This window comes from Meriones unguiculatus, chromosome 11, assembly GCF_030254825.1.
Source record: "Meriones unguiculatus strain TT.TT164.6M chromosome 11, Bangor_MerUng_6.1, whole genome shotgun sequence".
Classification (NCBI taxonomy): domain Eukaryota; kingdom Metazoa; phylum Chordata; class Mammalia; order Rodentia; family Muridae; genus Meriones; species Meriones unguiculatus.
In genome coordinates, this window is record NC_083359.1 from 19,300,574 (window position 1) to 19,327,742 (window position 27,169).

Here is a 27,169-nt window from a genome sequence, read left to right on the forward strand (position 1 = left end):
TGGTCAAGATTTCCTTTTACTTGAGGAAAAAAAATCACTTTAGTCAACCTTCATGTACAAAAGACAAGACCAATCACGTTTATCACTGGACACAAAGGATATTCCAAAGGCCTTTAAAAATGGCAATAAACATCAAAAGGAAAATTCATTTTAACTCTTATATTGCATTCATTATCAACACCATACTTAACAAGGTAGTTATGCTATTGATACAAAACATACAGTATTTACACTTAACTGTACAAAATAATTTAATGTTTACAAAAATATTAGAATGTTTAGTTGACTGACACAGTCTTAAAGTAATTGCTTCTAGAGAAGTATATAGGAAGACCACTGATTCCCATTCATTTCTTTTTTAATAAGTCAAAGAAAGGGTGCTGCAATGCTTCATCCAAGGTAATCCTTTTTGTTGGGTCATACTCCAACATTCTTCGAACCAGGTCAAAGAGCTTCTCATGCTCTTCATCATGACACAGCATAAATTCCTGGGGTTAAAGGGGAGGGATAGTCTTGTTAAATGAAGACACGAGTGAAACTGTTGCTTAATCATTTATCTTTTTCCCTTTACCTTTAATGGCTTGCAACGCCTCCTAACATATCTCCCAGCTGAACTATGTTCATCCCAATCTAGTTGGTTATGGTGAAAATACTTGCGTTTCCTACAAGAGAAAAAAAAAATTAAAATTAGAAAAATAACCAAAGTTCTACCTCTTTACCTTGTCTTCAAACCCTGGTGGGGACAAGAAAGAAACAAATCTTTCACTAAATGTACACACATATACCATGTAATTTAGAAAATATCAGCAACAATTATGCATAATAACTTATATAGTACCTTCCTTGTTCATCTACCCCAGAAAAGTATTTCTTAAAGATATATTAATTAATTAACTAATTATAAATTGTTCTGCCTGCATGTACACCTTCATACCAGAAGAGGGCCCCAGATCTTATTATAGATGGTTGTGAGCACCATGTGGTTGCTGGGAATTGAACTCAGGACCTTTGGAAGAGCAGTCAGTCGGTGCTCTTAACCTCTGAGCTATCTTTCCAGCCCCTACCCTGAGGGAATTTTAATTATCTCACCTAAGCTGTTCACAAATGAGAAAATGCTCATTTTAAAAGGTAGACTCCTGGCTGTGAATTCTGATTTCACCAGATATGGAATGAGGTTGGAAATCTTTAACAACTTTCCAGGTGATCTAGGAAACATTATCGTATCCTGTTCAAGGGTGCAGAGCTGGCTAGCAATTAACAGGAAATTCAAACAAGACTGAAACTCCAGTAAGAATGGGCTCTCATATGTATTGTTTTTACATCAATTTAGAAAAACATATGCATAAAAGTTAATCCAAGTACTAAAATAAAACCCCTTTATAAGAGCACAAGTTAAAATACTGAATTACTTTCTGAAAATGACCTTTTTAAGCTACAAGTTATTACTTGTACAGAATTTCTTTCTTTCAAAATCTGCAGTCCTTGAAACAAGCATTATGCTTCTATAGTCTAAGCAAAGGCCACTGCACGCATCTTAGACAAACCTTGTCTTTTGGATCATGTGTGCTGGGATGGGTCCTAATATCCGCTCCATCATTGCCAGGTGCTCTTTGCTATCATGAGTCTAAAAAAGTTCAGGAAAAAGCAATTTAGTACTCTCCACCTTCCTTACATGCATATAATGAAAAGTAAAATATACGCTAATATAAAAGAAGTAGATTAAGGTCAAGAGAGATGGGTAAAATGTTCTCGCCACCAAGATCAACAACTGAATTTGATCCCTGGGACTCTCATGGTGGAAGAAGCAATCCCCACAAGTTGTCTTCCTCATGTGTGTACCCCCAATAAATAAATATAATAATAACAAAAAGACTAGATTAGCCCAGCTACACAATTTACAAGATAAATTCTTCAAAGATGAATGACCTGAAAGAGCTGTTGTCTGGTGCAAACACTATACAGTCCAAGATAAATTGGTGAGGTCTATATGGTAATCAACATGAAAAGTATAACACAAAATGTAACCATTTCTATTTCAAGATCTGGGATCACTAATTCCAGATAATATAGCAAGTCCAATAATTCTCACCTCTACTGTGAGCTTTATTTAGAAATGTGACTTCACAGAGATTAAGACAAAGGCATACAGCTCACAAATAAGCAAAGCTGACAACAAACCCAAGTCAAGAACCATGCTAAGTCAGAGAAGCAGCAGCTGTACACACACGTGAAACGGTGTCTCTAGAGCAAAGGCCAACCAACCTTTTCTCCAAAGAGCCAGACAAAAACCTTTTAGGATGAGCTGCTGGCAAAAGGCCTTTTTTCTTTAATAGGCAGCAGGGAGTACTTCCACAACAGCCCACTATTTGCCAGTCTTTGTTCTAATGAGCAGAGACTGTGCTTGTTTTGGTGAGACAGAGTCCCTTTGTAGCCAAGACCAGCCTGAATTTCACTATAGTTGAGGTCTCACTATCTTGAGCCTCCTGAGTGATATAACTATCAGCAATGTGTCACTATACCTAGTTGGTTCTACATTTTTATGCTTTTATTATTTTTATTTTATGTGTTTAAGTTACAGGGCTAGCACAGAAAATTATACAACTAGCTACATTAACACCAATGTAGATTTATGAAGTTTAATAAAAAAAAACTAGAATACATAGCAGTATGAACTTTACACAACTACATGTTAAAAGATGTCACACACATTCAAAACAAGTTACAACCTCACTAGTAGTATGAATTCAATCAATTGTGGTTGCAGAAGGATGATATTTACATCTTAATTTTAATAATGATCTACGGCAATCTCCAATATGGAAGCTAAATATAGCATGTTTAACATAAAATTCCTTAAAGATCATCAAATAAAATGTATTAGATACATACCTGAAAGACTGTGAACCCAAGGTAATACTCAATAAGAATGCAGCCTATGCTCCAAACATCACAAGGCTGAGACCAACCTAAAGCTATTCAAAACAAACACAGGCACGTTACTATGGAACAACTTTAAACTGCTGACCCTTCCCTACATGTGGGTTGCTCATTAATCTACCTGGAGGACCACAACCTTAGCATTTACAGTTTTAGTGTATGTGGTTTAAACTAGTCCAGAACATGGTATTTACTTTAATCTTGTAAGCGGAAGAATTATAGGTGAGTGCCAACTGGGCCCTGGTTTAGTCACTTTTGTTCATTCCACAATGCTCACCACTGGAAAACATTTACTTACATCTGTAGAGTGTAGAGCTTGGGCTCAGATAAAAGTTTTCTTCTTCAACTGGGAGATTAACTGCAGCCCTTCACCCCTTCCTTGACGAACTTCTGATACTCTAGAACTTCATCTCACTTTTCTCGCCCTTTCCCTACATTACCTGATTGCTAACATCTAAGGCAACTAACTGCTTTCCCTCTACTGTAGCATCTTCCTCTCTAATCTCCAGAGTCCTTTTCCAGTGACTCCAACTTCTGATCCATATCAATGATAACCCCGGGGTCTGTCCTGTTTCTAAGCCCCCAATTCTACCAGTGACTTTCTAAGTTTTGAGGTGTAACATATACTCCCCGAGTTCCAAAAACCTGCCTTTTTACTTCTAGCTTTCTCCCATCATGGCTAACTCAGAGACTCTGTTGCTTAATTCCATTTCTGCCTGCTCCTTGTCTATTTTATGTTGAGGTCAGCCAACCAAGCCCTCGGCATCTGTACCAGAGCCTTACTTTGGCAACAGAATGAAAACAGGTGGCTCACATACAAGAGTATGTTGCCCTCACTGAGCATACTTACGCTCACTTAAGGCCCACAAATCATCAGCACTCAAAATACCTTTCACAAATACAGTCACACAGGACAAACACACAAAACTCTCCTTTGTATTCTGCTAACATCATTTTTGTTAACTATGACCTTCAACAGTGAGAATATAAGGAAGTCTGTAGTTTACTAACCCAAAATGACCTCTGGAGCTCTGTAGTGTCGTGTGGACACCAAAGTACTATGATGTTCGTCATCATATGTTGCACTTCCAAAGTCAACAACTTTGATATCTGTGTTTTTCAATGTGCGCTCATCTCGTTTCTAGAGACAGTTGAGTAAAGATGAAATTCATAAAACATTAAAACATTCTATAGCACTACTCAAAAGTCTTGCAAAATGAATCCTCCCTCCTCCACCCTTCCTTCCCCTTTATTTCCAACTGGGATCATACATCCTAGTACTACTCCATCTGTGGACATCACACTACAAAAAGGCTCAGAAGTGAAATTCCCCATTCAAGGATCTCCAAGCTAAATTAATTTTAAAGACAACACCCCATATTAAAACAAGACTTTAACTCACCATTTTAGAATTATATTTGACAACATAGTCAGACTTCACAAATAAAATATTTTCAGGTTTTAGATCCGTATGAGTTAATTTATTATGATGTAAAACTACAAAGAAAACAAAAACAAAACGATCATTAGTCTCACTTAGAAATTTTACTGGTGCTAGGAAAGTGATGAGAAGTGGATGTGATGGTCAAAAGGGATTTCAGCTTTACCTGTATGTAACCTGCAAGTGTTCATATGCTGATTAGATAATAAAGACAATAAAATATACCACGCATCCAGCAATACTTACAATTTATAGATTGGCAGATCTGATAAGCCATTTGCCTGATGTGATCAATTTGAAATGGCAGAAAGCTATTTTCTTTAATAAAATCATAGGTACTAAGTCCCAGCAGCTCAAACACAATACAAACATGACCATGATGATCAAACCATTCTAGCATCTGGACACATCGGCTAAAAGAAGAGATCAAAATAATGATTGAGTGCATAGAAGTAAGCAGCTCACACAGTATATGATGGCTTGTGGTTCAATGTGTACTTACAAGACACTGTTGGGGTCAGTGCTGTTCAAGTGCTCCAACACTTGTATTTCAGAGCGAGCTGCCTCCCGGTATCGGCCTACATTTTTTACAATTTTCACTGCTACGTGTAAGCCATCCCTTAAAAACAAGATGATGATGCTAAATATACAAGCAGTGGGATGAAACTACATACCCTGTGAAAAGCACATTCCTTTTTTTGCTTTGTTTCTGAGACAAGATTTTACTGTACATAGCTTAGGCTGGGCTTAAACTCATTATGTAGTGCAGACTGACACTAAATTCGTGATAGTCCTACCTCAGCCTCCTAAAATATAATTGTATTTCCCATATTATTGTTCTCAATCTTTCAGAGCACATAATACTAGGTTCCAGAACAACTTTTCAAAACAAAGCAAATGTCTATTAAAATTTTTAATTTGTTTCTAAAACTTTTATCTAGATTTTATTCAAAAAATTAAAAGTAAAATGCAAATGTATAGACTAAGAATCACAGTATGTTGTTGTTCAAAGCATTTGTTTACTTATAGGCTGGACCTAGTCTGTTCTAGAGACAAGGCAAAGGTGCTAGTACTGTAGAATGGGATTTACTCCTATATGCCTCAGTCTAATGAAAAAGACAGATGAGCCCATTAAAACATTCTCACAGAAGAGATGAAGCCCTAACTATTCATACAATAAAACTGCAATTTATACAACAATACAGAATAGTTCTGAAAGATAGCTATGAGCCCAAAAATCAACAGCCAGATAAAGATACCACCTACAAGTTATGGAGCTCTCCCCACCCCAGCACTTCACAGACTCATTTTATGTAAGTATGTAGAAATAGCTCCAGAGGGCAGTGGACTTTGGATTGATGCATTTCCAGGAATACTTCCTAAAAAAATATTAACTCAGTATTTTGAGAAAAACCACAAACACAGGAACAACAGGATGAAAGAAATTCATGGCTAAAACTTTTGGTTAGTGATTGAAGCAGGGTCTTATGCTAGGCCAGAGTTCTACACTAAGCCCAACAATAAAACATTTCCAAACTCAGTTTGTTTGTGGATGACGGACCAGCTATGATATTAAGAGTCACCAAATATGTTAAAGACATATAAACTTTATTTTCAAAACTACTGATATATAGTAAGCTAAAAAAACAAAACAAAACAAAACAAAACTATACCCTTTCCCACTATTTCTGATGAAAAAATTCAGATGTCATTTTAGAAATATATAGCTTCAATAAAATTTTAATTAGTTCACTTCCAAAAATGTGGTAAAACTACAGAGCAGAGGTTCTAAAAGGAAATGGTGTAATGAGGTAGATCAGTATATGCCATCAGAGAATAGAGACTTTAATATGCAAATTTGTATGTACTTTATTGACTATGCAATCCCAAAGCAGCAGGATCCTTCAGAACTTGATCAAGCATTTCTTTAATTACAGAATAACCTCCTGGAGAAACTGCCACCATGCATAACAAAATTAATACTTATGGCATAAAAACTGTATTGAGTTCCAGAAATTGTTAAATACCTCTCAGAAAAACTTACAGTAACCACTTAAAATATAATTTTAAAATACAGAATACAAAAAAAAAAGAAACAGTAGACTTACATGCCATGATCAATGCACTCTACAACTTTGCCAAAGGCCCCTTCACCTAAAGTGTCCACGATTTCATCTAAAGTGAGGGAGAGAAAGAGAGGTCTAAGTTCCCAACCTCAATTATCCAGTTGCTCAAACAATGAATGCTTAAGTGTGGCATATTTCCAAATGATCTCTAGCAAAGCATAACTAAGGTTTCATCGCTCAAGTTATTGTATTTTCAGCTGCTAAAAAGCAATTAGATAGAGCTATCTGTCTTGCTCTAATCTCAAACTCCACTGATTATTTTGGAATTTTAAGAATAGAAATATTTAAATTCTACAGAAAAGAAGAAATACAAAAGAACAAACAAACCCACAAAAAACAAAACAAAAAAGCAATGAAGAGTCTTTAGCCCCCCGCTGACAAACTATTCTTTAAAAGATTATTCTGTCTGCAAAGTTTAAAAAGTGTTGAAAAATATTCTATACATCTTGCTCTTAGAACGTCTCCACTTTGACAGATCAGGTGACCCTCCTCATCATCCTCTATACTCCTGGATCTTTTCCTTCGGTGGCTCTTCTGGAACGGCAAGTGGGCAGCACCAAGATCGTCCAGCCAATCAATATATCAGAGTGAATTCAGGGCAGAATACGCAATTCATTCAGCGGGGAGATATTCAGGCATTCAGATAAGCACCAGGCCACGAACAGTTGGCAGGAGCAATTTCAAATTCAGTCCCCAGAAATTCACAGGGCACAGTTTATGTTACAGAAGAAAAACATGGCAAGGAACAGATTTTCAGATAAGATACTTAAAGTGGCAATAGAAAAAAACAACACAATTGTCTCTTTAAAATACTGATTTAATTGAAGTCTGAAGTTTAAAGAATGCAATGTCACGATTTACTAATTTCTGCTATAACCATATGCTGTGAGTTGAGTTGTCTAGTTTGTCAGGAATGTCAAGATCAGTTGAAACTGTTCTCTTTTAGCAATATTTAAAAGTGGATATCATCATGGGGGGGGGGGAGTTAAAGGCTAATTTCAGTCTTCACTCTAGTAACTGCTAGCTCTATAGAAAAAACCTGGGGGGGGGCGCAAATGATATCCCAAGGTTTACAAACTAAAGCTGTCTGACTTTCTCAGTACATTTTCACCCAGCACCCAGGTCCACAACTTCAGCAAAATTAATTGTAGACAATAATGTGCTGTACTAGGAGCTAGACTACACAGGAGTAAGCAACAGCTGCGCACCCCCACAGTGTGATTTACTTCTATCAGTAAAGCAGTTCCTTTCAAAAAATGTTTACATTCAAAGAAAAAAAAATGGGTGCCTCATATTTTAATATACTACACAACCACAAAATTAAGATGTTTTTACTATTAAAACCAACAAACTCATGATCTGTTTTGCAGAATGAGTGTGTGGACAAGTGAAGACTAGCTAATACATAGGAGTCAGCTATGAAAATGTGTACTTTCTTTACGGATTCAAGTAATATGAATTTAATTACAGCACAGCCAAATTGCATTAAAGAAAATTTTAGAAACTTATCACTCTTTTAGAGCTTTACAAACAAGAATCCATTCAAAATAAAAACAAATCACTCATACCGAATGTGAATGATGACTTGCACAGTGTCTATTACGCTTTCTTTTAGGACTGCTTCTCCTGCTTCGGACTGAGGATTTACTGCAGTGGATCCGGTAAGTGCTTTCAATGTCTCTATGGTAATGTCTTGGAACATATCCTTCACAGTAGTCATTTCTGTATTCATCAATGTATCTCCGGTCCCGGTAATCTCTCTCATTCAAGCATCGTGCTTCTAAATAGTGACTGCAAACACATTAAAAAATTTTCAAATTACTTTCTTCATTCTGGAATAATGTGGTTCAAACAAAACTCTTGGTTTAAACAGCTAACTTAATAAAAGGAAAAATTCAAATCAATGAGATGTAATTTATACTTATCTAAGAAAGCTTAAGAAATAACTTTAACCAAACAGGTCCATATTTTTCCATATAAAATTGGTATAGCCAGGCATGTTGGCACATGCCTGTAATCCCAGCACTGAAGGTGAGGGCAGGAGGATCAAGAATTCAAAGCCATCCTGAAGTACATTGCAAGTCTGAAGCCAGCCTGGGCCACATGAAACCATCTCAAAAAGAAAAAACAAACAAAAAAACAAAAAAACAACCCTCACAAACAAAAACCCCACATACATTAGAAAATTGCTGTCAACCACTTTTACCAAGGAACAAAGCTTCAATATAATACTCTGACAATTATATGTTCCTTTACCATCTGAAAAGTAAAGACCAAACCTGCAAATCTGTTCTGAAATGCACTGATTGTACAACACAGGCATCTGAAACTTCCTTTTCCTCTCTCAGAGCCACACATTGAGAGAAAGGCAAAAGAATTCCTTTCCCTTTAATTAAGTGATTTTAGATGTCCCTGATAGAGACTTCTATATTGTGTATCACAGATATGAAGAGCTTTAAATGTGTTTCAGCCCTTTCATTTACTAACTCAACTAAGATCCCTAAAGGTTACACCATTGTTGCAGAGCACACTAGTGGCAAAACCCGAGATATTTTCAAACTGCTACTACCCTCCATGTCACCTATTCTAGCTCCTCTTTTTTATATGTAAACTTTCTGTTACTCCTGTTTGAGAAACAGACACCAGAACTTCTGAGGCCTTCCTAGTGTGCCAACACGTCTAAAACAGACCCTCCACACAAGAAAGGGTCCAGGACTGTGGACATTCTCACACTCTACTTTCCTGTGACTTGTACTTGAAAAATACCCAAGAAATAGAAAACAGCATTTTCTAGTGCCACAGTGTTTCTACAGATCCCTTTGAGAACCTGATGGGAGTTCTGGACCCTTTTCCCCAAGAAACATACAAATGCATAAACAAAACTTGGCAAGAACTCCATGAAGGTCATGGCCCTCAGAAGTCAATGGATCCCAGTTGAGTGTCCTGATCTGATGGAAATAAAAAAGGACAGATTCAATTGGCCCAGTTTCCCATCCCCCCTCTACCTGGGATGAGTGTCCTCTTCAATAGAGTGCGAAGCTTCAAGAGGGATGCACATGGAGCACTGAGGGAGAGAGGGGACACCTGCCCAGTCAGACAAGTCAGCTAAATAATCCTGACAAGCAATGGAGTGACAGATGTTGCTGTGGCTGCCCCGCCAACCCCTTTATACTCCCCAGAATATGATGTCATTTTCTTTCCCAGGTGCTGGTTTAAGCAGAAATAGAAACATCCCTAGGGCTACTACCCAACAGGACTGTCTAATTCAGGCTGGGCCTTCTTATTGCCCAGCATCACTCTCAAGTTTTGCTTAATCTCTGGAGAAACAACTCAGGCTATTAGGATTAAACTCTGGGCCCGAGACAGTTGGTCTGAAGCATAGATCTAGGTGAAAAAACAAGCTAGTCATAATTCTAAGGGCATTCCATTAACTTGACAAGGTATCACACACCCACACCCACCAAATCCAAAGTCTTATCTTAAAAAAAAAAAAAAAAAAAACTAGACTAATAATCTTTAACTGGAATACTACGTGAAACTGGCCCTGCTGACAATCCAAACCAATCTACCAACAATAAAAAATGGGGTGGCGATGTACTATCATGAGCTAGCATGAGAAGGACCTTCCCAATTTATGACAAGCAAAGACCAAAGGTTAAGAGATTAAAGACTACAGAATTATACAAGCTATGGGACAGGGTAAACAGAAAATGAACAGATTAGATTTTTTAAAATATCCACTGAATGCCCAGTGAATATTTCATTGTAGCTTTTTAAAACATCTAAAACAGTTGAGTGCACTGACCCCCTCCCCGCCCACATACAGGTCCTGTGGGAGATAAAATAAAATCATATAAGGCAGTCTCTGCCAACAAATGAACAACTTAAATTACTCTCGAGAAAAAAAAAAACAAAAACCAAACAAAAAACAGACAAATGCAAAAAATGTTGAAAAGGAGCAAATGAATGCTTAGACTCAGGGAAGGCAAAGAATTCAATTTGCCTAAAATGATTAAGGAAGAATTCATGACAAAGACCGGAAGCAGATAAGCAATGTAAAGGAAAGCCAGGATTTGGACAAAGTGGAAAGTAGAAGAAATTCCAGAACAGCACAGTGCCATCTTATACTTACACAGACAGCACCGCCAGCCAGAGGCCTAGAGTGCATCTACACTTTACTCTGCAGACAGCAAGTAGATGACTGCACCAAGAACCAATTTTCACCCAGGAGACTATGTCACTAGAAGCCCTGCACACACCAAACTAAAGGTGTTTTTGAAAGGACAGCCTACTAGCACTAATACTCAATCTAGTTTATAAATGAGGACCCAGGTCACACTGAGTCTAACTATAAGTCTGCATACCTCCTAGGTGATTTCCAGTCATACAAAGTTTATCAAAAGTTTAAAATTCTATAATCTGTGTTACAAGCAAACAGCGAAGTATCTGGCCACAATATATAAAGATTATTTACAGCCTTGTTGGTCTTCCTGGTATTTGAGGCAGAATATATTAATTAAGCCTGCTAAAAGGGAGACGCACAGGCTACTGCCAAAAGACAAATCAGGAGAAAAAGGCTTTATAAAGCATATGACAAAGCGTTAAAATAATTACTATATAATAAAAACAACTTGTAAATCAGTAAAAAAACAGTAACCAAAAAAAAAATTGACATAAAATAAAAACTTCAAAAAACAGTGAACAAATTCACTAGAAATTTAGAAATTCAGATTAAGAAAACCATTTAAAACAGACAACACTAGAGACAGCATGAAGGAGCACATTATAAGCATTCTAGAAAAGTGAGACTATGCAGAAAAACCTTATAAGGCTTCATACCCTTTAACTTGAAAATGCCTCTTCTTAGAATCTACTCAGGAAATAATCACAGTAAAGATTTGTACACAAAGACCCTTCAGGAACAGACAGTAAGAAATAATTCAGTCAAGTAACTGGCAACGGTTTCCATCTTGCTGCTCCTTCAATTTCCCAGTAATTTTATTAAAATATCCATAAAATTTTTTGGCTTTCAAAAAGACTTTTTATAATTAACAGAATCCTGAATTATGATGAATAAATAATAACCACCAAATCTGTCTGGTGTCAATGTCAAAGATGGTAATACTGCTTAGTGGTTAATTGGTCTAACTGCTTTCTACAGTTAGAATACAAATCATTCAAATCAACCTTTTCATATATATAATATACACTAGCACTATGAATAACTAGTTTTAGGATGGTAAGCCTTAAAACCTATCTTGTACTCATTAATAATGGGGTACAATTTGTATAGTGTTCATTAATAAGGTCTGAATCTCGCCATAAACCTTGCCCAGCACCCTTATATAACTGTTTGATAGAACACGATTAGTTTACAAGAACTACAAACAAGCTCTTTGGCAGACAACTCTGTTTAGGATGGAGAAGGAAAAAAAATTACATACTGTTTTTTAAAGTAACCCCAGCTGGCTAATTTAGTAAGCAATCTGGTAAACAGCCCCAATGGAACATCTGTACAAACAAGGAGAAAACATAGAACCAACAAAAGAAATGAGAAAGGAAAATTAATGGAAGGCAGAGTGAAAAAAAACTATTCACCTAATCTTTCTTTACTATGTAGAACTTTAAGATTCTTTTAATTCTATATTAACACAATGCCTCCAAATTTTATATAATTAAGAATAAAACAAGACTTATCACAAATTTTTATTGAGGCTCTATCCTAAATTACCAGAGAATGCCTATAGAAAGAAACAGTTCTCTAAATGTAAAGCAAATTTCTAAAAATCTGGGACATACCCACCCATTTGTTTTCGTCTATATATATACATGTAGAACATGAGTGACTAATCCCCAAAGCATTTTAATGTTGCTTTTCTCATTTGGATTAACCACTCTCTATGACATCTTAATTGTGAAACACTTCTTGCACACCCTATCTATCTACCGCTTTCCTATGGACAATACCACTCACTGGGTATCATTGTTCAACTTTGTATATGTTCTTGAATATATTCTTTTGCCTTCCCTCCCTTTTTGATGGAGGGGTTTCTAAGGATTATTAGGACCTCACACATAGTAGGCAGCAAGTGTTCTAGCATCGAACTACAAAATCAACATCCTTATTTTTCAGTCACTTGCTGAGCAACTGTCTCCCACCAATCCCAGATAGACATAGGACAAACTATTTTATTCACAGCTATAGTCTCAGCAGTATAGAAACTAGCCTATGATGACACTTCGTAACTGTGTCTTGAATGAATAAACATATCGCCCGAATTCCAAGTTTAAGTGCTATACAAGCAAATGATGTTAAAATGTAAAATACAAGTCATTTACCAATCAGAGTCTTTAAACTGATGATGCGGTTTACAATGCCTGTTCTCTTGAGTACTACTGTGAGATCTCCTCTTCCGTTTGTGACTTCCACTGTAGCTTTCATGGCCCCAGCTTTCTCTGCTATCCCAATCAGGACAGTGAGTTCGTTTGGAATGCCGCATCTGTTAATGAGGAGGGGGCAAAGGGTGAACTGAAAAGCTAAAGATGATTGTATTGTTATACATTGACATTGCTTAAATATGAATACCTAGTACACAGGGTCATACAGGCTCTTAAAATCTTTTTAGGTACATTTCCCAAAGCTTAGAACACTGCTATGTGAGATGACTGTTGAATGGAACTGACCTAATACTAAATGATGGACAGCATGGAGTCTTTAATACATTTTCTTTCACTCTAAGTACAAGGACAAATTCTCAAGTTAGTGTTTGCCTTCAGAAATACCCATTAACTTTACTCCCCCCGCCCCCACAGGGTTTCTCAGTTAGCCCTGAGTGTCCTGCAACTTAATCTGTAAAACAGACTGGCCTCAAACTCAGAAATCTGCCTGCTTCTGCCACTCAAGTGCTTGTATTAAAGGCATGTGTCAATGCACCTTCCTATCCTTTAAAAAAATTTTTTAAGGGCCAATTAAAATTGCTCAAAGGCTGGAGAGATTACTTAGTAATGTGCTTGCTGTGCAAGTATGAGGTGATTTCAGATCACTCATACCTACATAAAAAGCCAGGCACCACAGCACAGAACTATAACTCCAGACCTGGGGGATAGTGGGGCATATGGATCCCTGAAACTCACTGGCTAGCCAATCTAGTTTATATGGCAAGCTTCAGGTTCAATGAGAGACCTTGCTTCAAAAATAATATGGAGAGCCATGGAGATATCCCATGTTGACCTCTGGCCCACACACGAACCCAGAAAGTACATGTGCAACCCCAACACACAAAACCATTAAAGTGTTTGAGCAAAAACATTATTTCTGTTTCCTTCTATTTATGCTGAGTTTTAAAATTAGGTCACTTCAAATGTTGACAGTTTTACCAACTGAGCTACATTCCTAGCCTGTCAATTTGAATTTTAATTTAAAAGTCAAGACTGAAATGAATGCACACAGATTTTACTTTATTTTTCCCTTTGAGAGAGGGGGTTTCTTTGTATAGCTCTGGTTGTCCTGGAACTAGCTCCATAGGCCAGGCTGGCCTCAAACTTAGAGATCCACCTGCCTACAGCGTCCTGAGTACTGGATTAAAGATGTGCTAACATTTATCCTTTTTGTTTAGTTCCTAACATTTATCTTTTTTATACCACCTCCCAGGCAGATTTGAATATAAGAACAGAACCTATACTATAGTTGGGGAAGTCTATCCCAATAGAATCACAAATGTCTTTCAGCCTGGCAAAATGTCCAATCCTTAATAGGAGGCATGGCCAGTGACATTACATAAAGGCAACAATTCCCAGGCTTCATTTACAATCTCCTATGTACAACATGACTTATCCCAGGCTCAGTATCTAACATTATCCTTTTTACATGTGTGATTGCTGCATGCCAGTGTTAATGTGTAGGACATGGGACAACCTGCCAGTTAGTCCTCTACTTTCATCACGTGAGTCTCAAAGATCAAAGGTTCATATCTTGACCCACCTAACTTTCCTGGTCCCCAAAGCAACTTCTAAACAATTAATTATATTTTAATGGGGGAGGGGAGATTTGCACATTAGTGCAGTGTGCCCATGGAGGCCACAAGAGGGCATAGGATTCCCTAAAGCTGTAGTCAAAGCTCAGGTCCTTTACAAGAGGGGTCAGTCTCTCCAGTTCCACAGTTAATTCTTTAATTCTGAGCTCTGCTAATCAGAGTTTAAATGGTGTGGGTGGGTGGGGGATCACAACTTCGCAAAGAAGCTGCATAAGGCCCAAACTGAGCAAAACCAATTTAGGTGACTGCCTTCAGCTTGCCTAAATGACTGAAAAAAAAAAAAATGAACAAACAAATCTATTAAACCCCAGGATGAAAAGAAGAAAGTTTCAGCTCTCCCCCAAAGAAAGGGTGTGCACCACACCATCAGGGTATGATATCAATATTCTTTTCTTTTCTTTTTTTTTTTTGTCCTGACTACTGAGATTGTAATAGGAAGAGGAGGTTCCTAATTGATGGGCAAGGACTCTCCCATTATACCTATACCTCCTGCCCCCAAATTCAGTAAATTATATTCTTTTTTCTAATTCTATATTTGTCAGGCATCTTTCTGATAACGTGGCTTCTCTTTTAGCTCAGTTAAAAAAGAGAGCATGGATTAAACCACACATACACAAAATTCTTAAATTCTTGTTAGATTAGCTCAGTAAAAGTAAAGTCAAGCATTTCCTTTGACAGTCATTTTAATATGGCAAAGTAAAATAAACAACACTACAAATTTACTTGAATCAAAAGCCAAAACTCAAACTTCCTTCAGAGAAGCACTCATTTTTCTATTTCTATTGTAATTCTACTGACACATTCCTTTTATTATCAAAATTGCATTTTAACTACATTTGATTAAACCTTTTTCTCTGTTTGTTTGGGTACTGAATTCTGAATCTCAAGCCATACTAAGTACCACCACCAGGCTACAGGCTTCTAGGTACTCGAAGTAACAGCAGGCAAATTTATAGCTCTGATGACTCATCATTATGACCGTCCACTAGACAGGGTTTCACAAGACTTACGTGCTTGCTTCAAGCTCACTCATATTTCACACTGCCACAGCCAGTTTACCTCTTACATGGCAGAATTCTCAAATTATCAAGTTAGCAATATGCAAACATTAAAAAGGAAAGGAATTCTTGGGAGAGCCCAAGAGCTGTAGCCCTCCAAGTTAGATTCACTACTTAAAATCTATCAGTTGGTCCCAGTCCCAACAGCCCTGCTGAACATCCCCCATCCCTACTTTGATCTCCAGGAAAATTCAGAAATAATTTCCATGGTCAGGTGTGTTGGCACACGGCAGAGGCAGAGGCAGAGGCAAAGGCAGGTGGCCTTCTCCGAGGACAGCCTGCTCTACATGGTGAGGCATGGTTACAAACAAACCGACACAGAGACATTTACTTACAAGGCAAAGTAAATGATTTCTGGGCTCTTATGAGATTAAAGTTCCTTCTCATACACAGGAAAAAAAAAGCTATCTCAAAATATTACACTATCTCTAATACTTAAAAAAAACAAAACAAAACACAGAAAACTCTACAGGCTAGAATCCTTGTCTTTCAATATTTTTATTTTTATTGTATCTTTTTAGATACAGTGGTACCTCTATGTGTGTGTGTGTATATATATATATATATATATATATATATATCCATATTAGCAATATGATTCTCCACTACCCTTTAAAAAACCATATTATGGTGCCTGGCAACTGCATGCCAATCTCACAGATTCCAAAAACATCAAGATGCACGTTTCGTTCTCCAAGAGAGGGCTGCATTATTTTTAAATGGAAAACAAGGGGCCCTCGGGTTCGTGTCCAAGGTTAGGGCAAACCTCAGCAGCTCTAACAGACTAGCGGTCCATTGGGTCGGGAGGGCTGTCACAACGCAAAGGCCAAGGTTCGTTTTCTGCAACGTCGGTATGGGTATGGGGGGGGTGTAAAAAAAAAAAAAACAAACCAAAACAACAGCCCAACAAGGCTGGGCGTGGCGGCACTTGCCTTTAATCCCATCACTCGGGAGGCGGAGGCAGGAGGATGTCTGCCAGCCTGGCCTACACAGTTCTGCGACGGTCGGGGCGACCCGAGAGTGTATGCGCGCGCGCGCTCGCGTGTGTGCTGCGGTGGGGTGGGGAGTGACCGCCTGGCCTAAAGGACGAACCTCCCTTTCCCAGCGTGTTCCTCGAAGCTTGGAGGTGATCGCCAGCCACCCGGGCCGCCGCAGTGGCTGCGCCACTTCCTCCGGGCAGCGGGCCAGGGCCTCTGGCGCAGCCGGCCGGGGCGACCCTCCGGTGACGCGAACGGCCGGGGAGGCCCGGTGCGGGCTAAGGGGCGCCTCGGGTCCCGACGACGCCGGCGCCGGGGACGCGCCCCACCAAGGCCCGCCGGCGCCCCGGCAGAAACGGCGCCTCGGCTCGAGCTGCCGGCCGCCACCGCCGACGGAACGCGGGGCCTGCGGGCCGCGACCCGAGCGGCGAAACCGCGGCGGCCCGGGAGCTGTCGCCGCCGGCTGAGGGGCGTCCCGCCAGCCAGCCCCGCGGACGCATCCCCGGCCGCCCGCGCCCCCAGCCCGCTCTCTCCTCAGACACCTAGCTCCGCGCCACCCTGCCTGCCTCACCTCCGCAAAAGCAAAAGGCCTTCTGGCTGAGAAATGTCGCCAAACCGCCGTCGTTCCTCTCCAGCCGCTGCGACAAACACCGACAAAATGGCGTCTGTGCCGTCACCCACAACCTCCTCAGGTGGATCTAGCGCCACCTACGCCCAGCAAGCGCGCATGCGTCACGGAGCCGCGTGCCCGCCCACAGAGCCTGCAAGGGGGCCGGGTCTGTGACGTCAGTAAGGGGGTGGGCTTGGTCGTCCACACTGCGGCTGCGCGGCCCCGGCCGCCCCTGTAGGGCGGGGCTCCGTCAATCTGTCGGCTTAAGGTTCAGTTCTTAGGTGAAACTGGAGGGCCGCCCTGTTTCTGTGGCGGCTGTCAGCCTCTTGAAGGGTTTTGCTAGGAGTAGCGGCGAGGCGCTCAACCTTTCAGTCACCTCAGTCCCAGGTCGAGCCACCAGAGTGCAGAGTCCCCAGACGCTCTGTGCTAGGGCAGTGACCAAGTTATGTTAGTCGCCCGGCGCTTCCGCTCTAAACTGGATTTGAAGAAGTTTACCTGAGTAGGTCTCTGGAAGCAAGCTTAGGTGCTTACCCTTATCACGGCGTTCGCCGCTTAGCCAGCAAATCAAAAGGAATGGGTGTAACGATACAGAAATTATAAGCGGCTGTGAACGAACATTTCAATGGGGAAGTTTGTGCCACGACTTCCGACAATGTTCTTCCTGTTATGACCAAGGCATATTACAGCTACTCAACAAACAGACATTGTGGCCAGAAGACAATATTTCTTCGAGATTATACATATACATATATATTTTAAAATATATAACATTATATAACATAATATATAATATAATATATAAATATATATTTTAAATTTCAGAGAATTGGGCTTTTGTGGTGCAAGCCCATAATCCCATCACTTGGGATTTAGGGGCTGAAGGATTAAAAATCTAGGTCATTCTGGTTCTACATAGCAAGTTCAAGGCCAGCCTGGACTACATGAGATCAAAACTCAAAAAAAACAAAGCTTTCTGAAAACCCAACACCATAAATACTGCCTAAGCCAGTAGGACTGAACTTCTGGTCCTCCTTCCCCCAAGAGCTGGGATCATAAATACGAGTTACCATGCCCAGAATAATTAAATCCTCTATGACAACCACTTTATAGACAGTATCTTTTAGTAATCTAGACAACCCGAAGAGGTTGATTGTTAGCTCCTTGTTCTAATTACAGGTTGAACTGCTGGAAATGCCATTCAACCTCAGCCATGCTAGCTCTAGAGAGCTACTGTTTTTGTTCTTATACTGACTGCTTCATTCCGTGCAACAAAACTGAAAACAACTTACTTTTCTTAGTCCTTTAGAGGAAAATATCCTGAGTCCATCTTTTGGCAAAGGCCAAAAGGGTCTGTCTTAAAAAGCCACTTTTCAAGGTAGTTTGTCCCTGAAGTCCCCATGATGAAACAATCGTCTCTAGCAAAGATGATTAAAGGCTGCACCATGAGTCACAATGGCTCTCCCAGGCATCCCCACTGCCCAAGATGGACACTCCCTCAGTTTCCACCAGGATTCCTAACACTTCCTGAGGAGAAAGTCGAACAGCACACAAGTAACCAAGATTCAATCAAACACAATAGTGTTGAAAGCATCTCTAGTCCCAGTGTACTTTGCAGTGTGTATGTGAGGTGGGAGCAGAAGGGGCAGGAAGTAACTGAATTCAGGCCATTTCCGAGGGAACACAGGACTGCCGTGGATTGCTCCTTTAATGACTTTCATCTGTCTCTCTTCTCTCCTTCCCCTCCTTTTCTCTCCTCTTCTACCCCATCTCACTTTTGATAGTCATTGTATAGCCAGAGCTGACCTGGAACTTATTTATCCCAAGCTTGCCTAGAACTCACAGACATCGTCCTGTCCTGTCTCAGCCTCCTTAATTGCTACGATTACTGCTGTGAGCTATTAGGTCTGACCCATCAGTGATCGGGTCTCAGGGCCAGGTCACAGATGCATGTACCTTTTGGAAATAGCTGCCAGGGGAACTTAGTCAGCCTTCAGGACTCCTCAGGACACTGGCCCTGGAAATTGTAGGAGATAAATCACTTACCAAAACTTTAAGTCATGCCCAAAAGTTTATGGAGAAGAAAGAATTCCTTGACAGGTTTGGTAGTGGATTCTTAGAGTATCCATTCCTCCATCAGAGCAGAAAACTCGGAATTAAACTCAGAAAACTGGGAATTAAACTGAGGTTATTGACACTTTCACGTGTCCAAGGATGGAGTTCCTGGGAATTAAATTAGTAGCTAAATGTTTTGTTAACCTCTTCAAGTCGATCACACATTACTCTGTCACCCTGTCCCTACATTAATCTAATTAAATTAAAAAGTTAATTGATATATCTAGAGACTATGCAGGGTTGGGGTGGTCTGTGAACCCATGCTACAGCACAAATTTGGCAGTAAGAGGAAGACTTGGAAAAGTCAGTTCTCTCCATCCACAACGCCGGTCCTCAGGATCAAATTAAGATTGACAGACTCGGTGGAAGGCATCCTTACTCACTGGGCCATCTCCTGCATCCCCCCTGTCAATTTTTAATTGAATGAAATGAATGGTGCTGGCTAAGTTTAAAAAAAAAAATCCCAAACACCAAGATAGAGCCTCTGGAAAACTGCTCTGGACTTCCTGTGCCTCTCCCTTACTTGGGAGGTCAGCTTCCTCTTTAACTGTTTCCCAGTACTGCAGGAAGGCCCCGATGTTTCAGTTCCTCCGTGATTTGAGGGAAGGACCTGCAAAGGATGAAGGAATGTGATGAGTGCATTTTTGCATCATTCACATCTGAGAACTTCATAGGGACCCTTCCTGCACGCCAGCCAGCCAGACCTGGCTTTATGCACCTTGGAAAGACTACTAAGACTCACTAGGAAGCACTGAGATAAGGTCAGAAAAGACGGGACTTTCATAGGACACCGGTTACCTAAGGAAGCAGTCCTGAAGCGGGGATCACATCCAACCGGCCTCACTCTGAGAATCTCGCAGCCTCTGGGCCTGGACAAGTGAGACTGGGCAGAGAGCCCAGATCACCGAGAATGAGTTCTGTCATTGTCATAGCTCTTCACATCTCAATCTCCAACGTAACCTGCTGCTGTCTAACGAAATAAGCAAATGAACAAATAATAGAGAACTGGAACTGTTTTCACACAGTAGGAATCTCCTGGTCGCAGACTAGTGAATGGGTTAGATAATTAACTCCTAGCTTCATTTGCAAAACAAGAAATTCTCTTCCCCCCCATATTTATTTATTCATTTATGTAATCACTTTACAGCCTGATCCCAGCCCCCTCCCTCTTCTCCTCCCAGTCCCACCCTCATGCTCCCCTTCCCCCATTCCCTCTTTCTTGGAGAAGGGGAGGCTTATCCAGAGTACCAACCCACCCTGGAGGCTCAGGTCACAGCAGGACTAAGCACGTCCTTTCCTACTGGGGCCTGACAAGCCCAACTAGAGGGGAGAGATCCAGGCAGGTAGGCAACAGAGTCAGAGACAGCCCCTATGAGGGCCCACGTGTTGACCAAGGTGCACATCTGCTACATATCTATAGGGGCTCTAGGCTGAGTCCACCCATGCTTTTTGGCTGGTGATTCAGTCTGTGTGAGCCCCCATTGGCCCAGATTAGTTGACTCTGTAGGTCTTCTTGTGGTGTCCTTGACCCCTCCGGTTCCCTCTATTCTTCCTCGCACTCTTCCAAAAAAAAAAAAAAAAAATCCCCAAGTTCAGCTTGTTGTTTGGCTGTGGGTCTCTGTATCTGTTTCCATCAGCTGTTGGATGAAGCCTCTTAGAAGACAGTTATGCTAGGCTCCTGTCTGCAAGCATATGCCGAGTATCATTAATAGTGAGGGGTGGGCCCCAATTTGGGCTAGCCATTGTTTTGGCATTCCCTCAATCTCTGCTTCATCCCTACACTTCTATAGCCAAGACAAATTTTGGGTCAAAAGTTTTAAGGGTAGTTTGGTGTTCCCCTCCTTCTGCTGGAAGTCCCACCTGGCTACAGGAGGCGGCTACTTCAGGCTCCTTATCCCGGCTGTTAGGAGTCTCAGCTAAGATCACCCCCATAGACTCCCAGGAGCCTGCCCTGTCTCAAAGATGCCTCCTGCCTCCAATGATTTCCGTTCTCGCTCCCAGTCCTCAACCCCCAATCTCCCCACATCTCATCCCCACCTCCATTACCCTCCCACCCCCTATCCCATGCAGTTTGTTCCCTCCATCTATTTAAGGTGTATTTTATTTCTTCTTCTGAGTGAGATTCAAGCATCCTTCCTTGGGCCTGTGGATTGTGCCTGGGCTATTGGTGTTGCCCAGAACTCAGGGAGGCAGAGGCGGTGGATTTCTGGGAGTTCGAAACCAGCCTGATCTACAAAGCAAGTCCAGGATAGCCAAGGCTACACAGAAAAACCCTGTCTCAAAAAAAAAAAAAAAAAAAAAAAAAAAAAAAAAAAAAAAAGATTTAGTGTATCCAATTTTATGTTGAGGTCTTTGATCCATTTGGACTTCAGTTTTGTACAGGCTAGTAAATATGGATCTATTTGCATTCTTCTACATATTGACATCCAGTTAGACCAGCACTATTTGTTGAAGATGCTTTCTTTTTTCTATTGTATGGTTTTGGCTTCTTTATCAATAATCAGATGTTTGTAAGTGTGTGGGTTTATTTTGGGGTCTTCAATTCTATTCCACTGACCAACCTATCTGTTTTTATGCCAATGTTATGTGGTTTTTATTACTATTGTTCTGTAGTACAGCTTGAAAACAGGGATGGTGATATTTCCAGAAGGTTCTTTTATTGTACAGGATTGTTTTATACATTCTGTTTTCTTTTCCAGGTTGAGGATTGCTCTTTCAAGATCTGTAAAGAATTGTGTTGGTATTTTGATGGGATTTCATTCAATCTGTAATTGCTTTTGGTAAAATGGCCATTTTACCGGTCCATGAGCATTGGAGACCTTTCCATCTTCTGATAGCTTCTTCAGGTTCTTTCTTCAAACACTTGAAGTTCTTGTCATACAGGTCTTTCACTTGTTTGGTTAGAGTTACACCAAGATATTTTATGTTATTTGTGGCTATTGTGAATGATATTGTTTCTCTAATTTCTTTCATTTGTATAGAGGAGAGCTACTAATTTTTAAAATTAATTTTGTATGTAGTTACTTTGCTGAAGGTGTTTATCAGCTGTAGGAGTCTCTGGTAGAGTCTTGGGGGTAACTTATGTATACTGTCTATCATCTGGAAATAGCAATACTTTGCCCTCTTTCCAATTCCAATTTGTATCCCCTTGATTTCCATTAGTTGTCTTGTTGCTCTAGGTAGAACTTCAAATACTATAGTGGATACATAGGGAGAGAGTGGGAAGCCTTGTCTTGTCCCTGATTTTAGCGAAATTTCTTTAAGTTTCTCTCCATTTAATTTGATGTTGGCTATCGGCTTGCTGTATTTTGCCTTTACTGTGTTTAGGTATAATTCTTGTATCCCTGATCTCTCCAAGATTTTTAGCATGAAAGGGTGTTGGATTTTTTTCAAAGGCTTTTTCAGCATCTAATGAGATGATCTTGTGATTTTTTTTTTCTTTCAGTTTGTTTACATGGTGGATCACATTGATAGATTTTCGCATGTTGAACCAGCCCTGTATCCCTGGGATGAAGCCTGCATTTTGCAAATGGTGCATGGCATTTTTGATGTGTTCTTGGATTCAGTTTTTGAGTATTTTATTGAGTGTTTTTGCATAAATGTTCATAATGGAGAGTGGTTTGAAGTTCTCTTTCATTGTTGAGTCTTTGTGTTGTTTAGGTACTGTGGCCTCATAGAATGAGTTTGGCAATGTTCTTTCTGTTTCCATTTTGTGGAATAGTTAGAGGAGTATTGGGATTAGGTCTTCCTTGTAAGTCTGGTAGAATTCAGGGCTAAAATCATCTGGCCCAGGGCTTTATTTTTTGGTTGGGAGACTCTTAATGACTGCTTCTATTTCCTTAGGGGATATAGCTATTTCAGTTGTTTACCTGATCTTGATTTAATATTGGTAAGTGGTATCTATCAAGAAAATAATCCATTTCATTTATATTTTCCAATTTTGTGGAGTATGAGTTTTTGATTCTTTGGATTTTCTCAGTCTCAGTTAATGATTCTTTGGATTTTCTCAGTCTCAGTTAATGATTCTTTGGATTTTCTCAGTCTCTGTTGTTATGCCCCCCTTTTCATTTCTGATTTTGTTAATTTGGATACTGTCTCTCTGCCTTTTGGTCAGTTTGGCTAAAGGTTCATTCATTTATTTTGTTGATTTTCTTGCTTTTCTCAAAGAACCAGCTCTTGGTTTTGTTGATTCTTTGTAGTGTTATCTTTGTTTTTAATTTATTGTTTTTAGCCTTGTGTTTGATTATTTCTTGCCACTGAGTGTGTTTGCTTCTTTTTGTCCTAGAGTTTTTAGGTGTGCTTTTAAATTGCTAGTATGAGATCTTTCCAATTTCTTTATGAAGGTGCTTAGTGCTATGAACTTTCCTCTTAGCACTGCTTTCATTCTGTCCCATAAGTTTGGGTATGTTGTACCTTCATTTTCACTCAATTTTAGAAAAATCTTTAATTTTGTTATTTCCTCCCTGACCCAGTGGTCATTGAGTAGAGGATCATTCACCTTTCATGAGTTTGTAAGCCCTCTGTTGTTTCTGTTGCTGTTGAAGTCCAGCTTCAATCCATGATGGTCTGATAAAATGCAAGGTGTGGTTTCAATTTTCTTGTATCTGTTGAGATTTGCTTTGTGACCAACTATGTGGTCAATTTTGGCAAAGGTTCTATGCGGTGCTGGGAAGAAGGTGTATTTTGCTTTGTGTTTGGATAGAATGTTCTGTAGATCTCTGTTAGGCTCATTTGATTCATAATGTTGGTTAGTTTTATTACTTCTCCGTGTAGTTTTTGTCTCAATGACCATTGGTGAGAGTGGGGTATTGAAGTCCTCTATGATATGTGGGGCTTGATGTGTGATTTGAGCTTTAGTAATGTGTCTTTTATGAATGTGGGTGCCCTTGCATTTGGGGCATGTATGTTCAGAATTAAGATTTCATATCATTTTTTTTCCTTTGGTGAGTATGAAGTGTCCTTCCCCATGTCTTTTGATTAATTTTGGTTGAAAGTCTATTTTATTAGACATTAAAATAGCTTGTTCCAGCTTGCTTTTTGAGTCTATTTGCTTGGAAAACCATTTTTCTGAGCCCTTTAGTCTGAGGTAATGTCTATCTTTGTTGCTGAGGTTTGTCTCCTGAATGCAGCAGAATGATGGATCCCGCTTTTGCAACCATTCTGTTAGCCTGCGTCTTTTTATTGGGGGAATTGAGTCCATTGGTGTGGAGAGATATTAATGGGTCAGTGGATGGTTGGTTTTTGTTTGTTTGTTTGTTTGTTTTGAGACAGGGTTTCTCTGTGTAGCCTTGGCTGTCCTGGACTCTTTGTAGACCAGGCTGGCCTGAAGTCACAGTGATCTGCTTGCTTCTGCTTCCCTGAGTGCTGGGATTACAGGCATGCACCACCACACCTGGCTGACTGATAATTGTTAATTCCTGTTATTTTGATGTTGGTGGTATTAGAGTGTTTGTGCATGTGTGTGTGTGTGTGTGTGTTTGTGTGTGTTTCCCTTCTTTTGTTGGTGTGGAATTATTTCCTGTGGGTTTTTTTTTTTGATGTAGTTAACCTCCTTGGGTTGGAGTTCCTTCTCATATATTCTGTAGGGCTGGATTTGTGGCTAGATACTGTTTAAATTTGGTTTTGTCTTGGAATATCTTGTTTTCTCCATCTATGGTGATTGAGAGTTGTGTTGGTGATTGATAGTAGTCTGCATTGGCATCTGTCATCTTTTAGAGGCTGCAAGACATCTGTCCAGGCCCTTGTAGCTTTTAGAGTCTCTGTTGAAGTCTGGTGTGATTCTGATAGGTTTGCCTTTGTAAGTTATTTGGCCTTTTTTCTCTTGCTGCTTTTAATATTTTTGTTCTGTAGATTTACTGTTTGCCTCTACTTCCATTTTCAGGTCTTGAACAGCTTTATTCATTTCCTTTACCTGTTTAATTGTATTTTCCTGTATTCCTTTAAGGGCTTTATTCACTTCTTCTTTAAAGGCCTCTATCCTCTTCATAAGTTTGGATTTAAGGTAATGTTCTTGCGCTGCGGCTGTGTTAAGATATCCTGGGCTTGCTGTAGTATGATGGCTAGGTTTTGGTGGTGTCACATTGCCCTGGCTTCTGTTTGTGTTCTTTCACTGGCACTTAGCCGTCTGGTTGTCTCTGGCATTGGCAGGCATCAGGTAATGCAGCCGAGTGTGGGCCAGAGAATGGGGCATGGGGGAGCAGGTGTGGTTTATCTCTGGTGGTCCCTGATGGTTGCAGACATCTGTCTGTCCTGGCTGGCCACAGGCCTCTGGGGATGGAGGCTGAGCTGGTTGTCCCTGATGGCTGCTGGCCTCTGTCTTTCTGGGTGGCCCAGTTTCTCTGGGGATGGAGGCTGAGCTATGGGTTGGAAATGGGATGCATCAAAAGAAGGAATTCTTAATTTCTGATCTTCAGATGCTCATATTCAGACTTACTAAGGATCTTAGTAGTAAAGCTTAGCCAAGGAATAGCTCAGATCAATGTTCTTTGTACCCTTTTTTAGTGAGAATTTCGGTTTTTTAAAAATTAAAAAAAAAATCAGTATTATGGGAATATGTTTTTGTTTTAATACCAGGTGTGGGATATGGGGCTGCTTCAGATTGTCCACAGCAGCTGACTATGATCTGCCTCGTGCTCTAGTAGGGCACCATTTTGCCAGCTGCAGATAGTTTCTACGAGCATGTGACATTTGAAATTCTGGGGACTCTTCAGAGGATATATAAATGGTAGGGTCCTGAGAATTGGGGGCTGCTGGTTGACTGGATGCTGTTGGTTGTGGTTTGTCAAGTAGTTGCACACAAGAAACGACAAGAAGAAATTAGATATCCCGAAGGCAAAGATCAAACTTTCTCCAAGAAACTCCATACCGGTAATCAGCAGGAGGTAGTCTAATGATATTGTCACCCTCTTTCCTACCCCTGGCTTTACGCAGAGATTTTTTTTTTCTTCCTCTCATTCCTTTATTCTTTTTTTCCCTCTCCTACCTAGTGTTACAGGGTTGAAAGGGAAGTCGAGGGGTGAAGAAGGGTGGAAGAAAGAAGAACCCACAAAGTATCCAAAAGTCCAGTTAGACCTTTGGTTTAAAAGATGCCAAATGTATACGTAGCTCAGCTGGTAGAGAGATTGCCAACATGACTATGAGCCTGGGGCATGAAAGAAAGAAGGAAAAGAAAATAAAAGACTTCACAAAGTAAGACTTTTTTTAAAAAAAAAATTGAAAATAGATTTTTCTCTCATACCCACACCCCCTGAACACAGTTTCCCCTCCCTCTACTCCACCCACATATCCCTCCCTGAAATCCACTCCCCCTCCTTCTCACTTCAGAAAAGAACAGACTCCAAAGAGACAACCAATAAACATGACAAACAAACAAACAAACAAACCAAAGACAAAACAAGAGACAGGGCAAAAGCCCTCACACTGAGTCTGGACAAGACAACCCAGCAAGAGGAAAAGAGTCTCAAGAACAGGAAAATGAGTAAAAGGTATACTAGCTCTCACAGTTAGGAGTCCCACAATACCACCAAGCTAACAGCCACAAATATACACAGAGAACCTGGAGTAGAACCCTGCAGGACCTGTGCTGCTGCTTCAGAGTCTGTGAGCCCATATGAGCCCCACGTAGTTTATTCTGTAGGCCCTGTTTTCATGATGAAAGACAGGGCAGTTTAAATGGGGAAAAGACAGACAGACAGAAAAAAAAAACACAAAAAACAGAAGGTGAGGAAATAGCTGGCCCATATGAATCAGCCTAAAACTTTAGAACTCAGAAAAGAGAGTCAGGGACATCAACAGTAGGACTTGTTAAGGGTGATTATGACACACAGGCCAGAAAATTGCTTAGCATGAAGATCATGGGTTTCCTAAGAAAGAAGA

At 40.2% G+C, this 27,169-nt stretch overlaps 2 protein-coding genes across 6 annotated transcripts in view; one reads left to right on the forward strand and one right to left on the reverse strand.

Annotated features, from left to right (window-relative positions):
* On the reverse strand, nucleotides 1–17,299 carry Clk4 (CDC like kinase 4). Of its 5 annotated transcripts, none has more exons than XM_060363749.1 (14): nucleotides 17,144–17,299; nucleotides 12,844–13,004; nucleotides 11,949–12,015; nucleotides 8,073–8,295; nucleotides 6,948–7,038; nucleotides 6,487–6,553; nucleotides 4,881–4,997; nucleotides 4,625–4,791; nucleotides 4,340–4,434; nucleotides 3,949–4,078; nucleotides 2,890–2,972; nucleotides 1,545–1,624; nucleotides 572–662; nucleotides 1–488 (listed from the first exon to the last, which is right to left on the reverse strand). In XM_060363749.1, the coding sequence occupies exons 2-14, from the start codon at nucleotides 12,944–12,946 to the stop codon at nucleotides 348–350; spliced, it is 1,455 nt and encodes a 484-aa protein (XP_060219732.1). In that variant the 5' UTR covers nucleotides 12,947–13,004; nucleotides 17,144–17,299; the 3' UTR covers nucleotides 1–347. The 5 variants fall into 5 exon arrangements, with proteins under 5 accessions (XP_060219732.1, XP_060219735.1, XP_060219734.1 ...); XM_060363752.1 differs by lacking the exon at nucleotides 17,144–17,299 and adding an exon at nucleotides 9,510–9,568 and having other exon boundaries at nucleotides 12,844–12,907; XM_060363751.1 differs by lacking the exon at nucleotides 11,949–12,015.
* LOC110564341 (uncharacterized) overlaps nucleotides 17,177–27,169 on the forward strand; it is a 21,337-nt gene continuing 11,344 nt past the window's right edge. Inside the window, exon 1 of the mRNA XM_060365057.1 lies at nucleotides 17,177–17,348. Within this exon, the coding sequence (XP_060221040.1) occupies nucleotides 17,177–17,348 (172 nt within the window). The remainder of the gene's footprint in view (nucleotides 17,349–27,169) is intronic.

Excerpts from the sequence above, each read along its gene's own strand:
- Clk4 (XM_060363749.1), bottom strand. The coding sequence starts at position 12,946 with ATGAAAGCTACAGTGGAAGTCACAAACGGAAGAGGAGATCTCACAGTA. Across the intron at positions 4,435-4,624 it reads GATCTGCCAATCTATAAATT|TTTTACATCATAATAAATTA; the intron begins GTAAGTATTGCT and ends TTTTCTTTGTAG. Across the intron at positions 2,973-3,948 it reads AGCTCCAGAGGTCATTTTGG|CTTTAGGTTGGTCTCAGCCT; the intron begins GTTAGTAAACTA and ends TGTTTTGAATAG.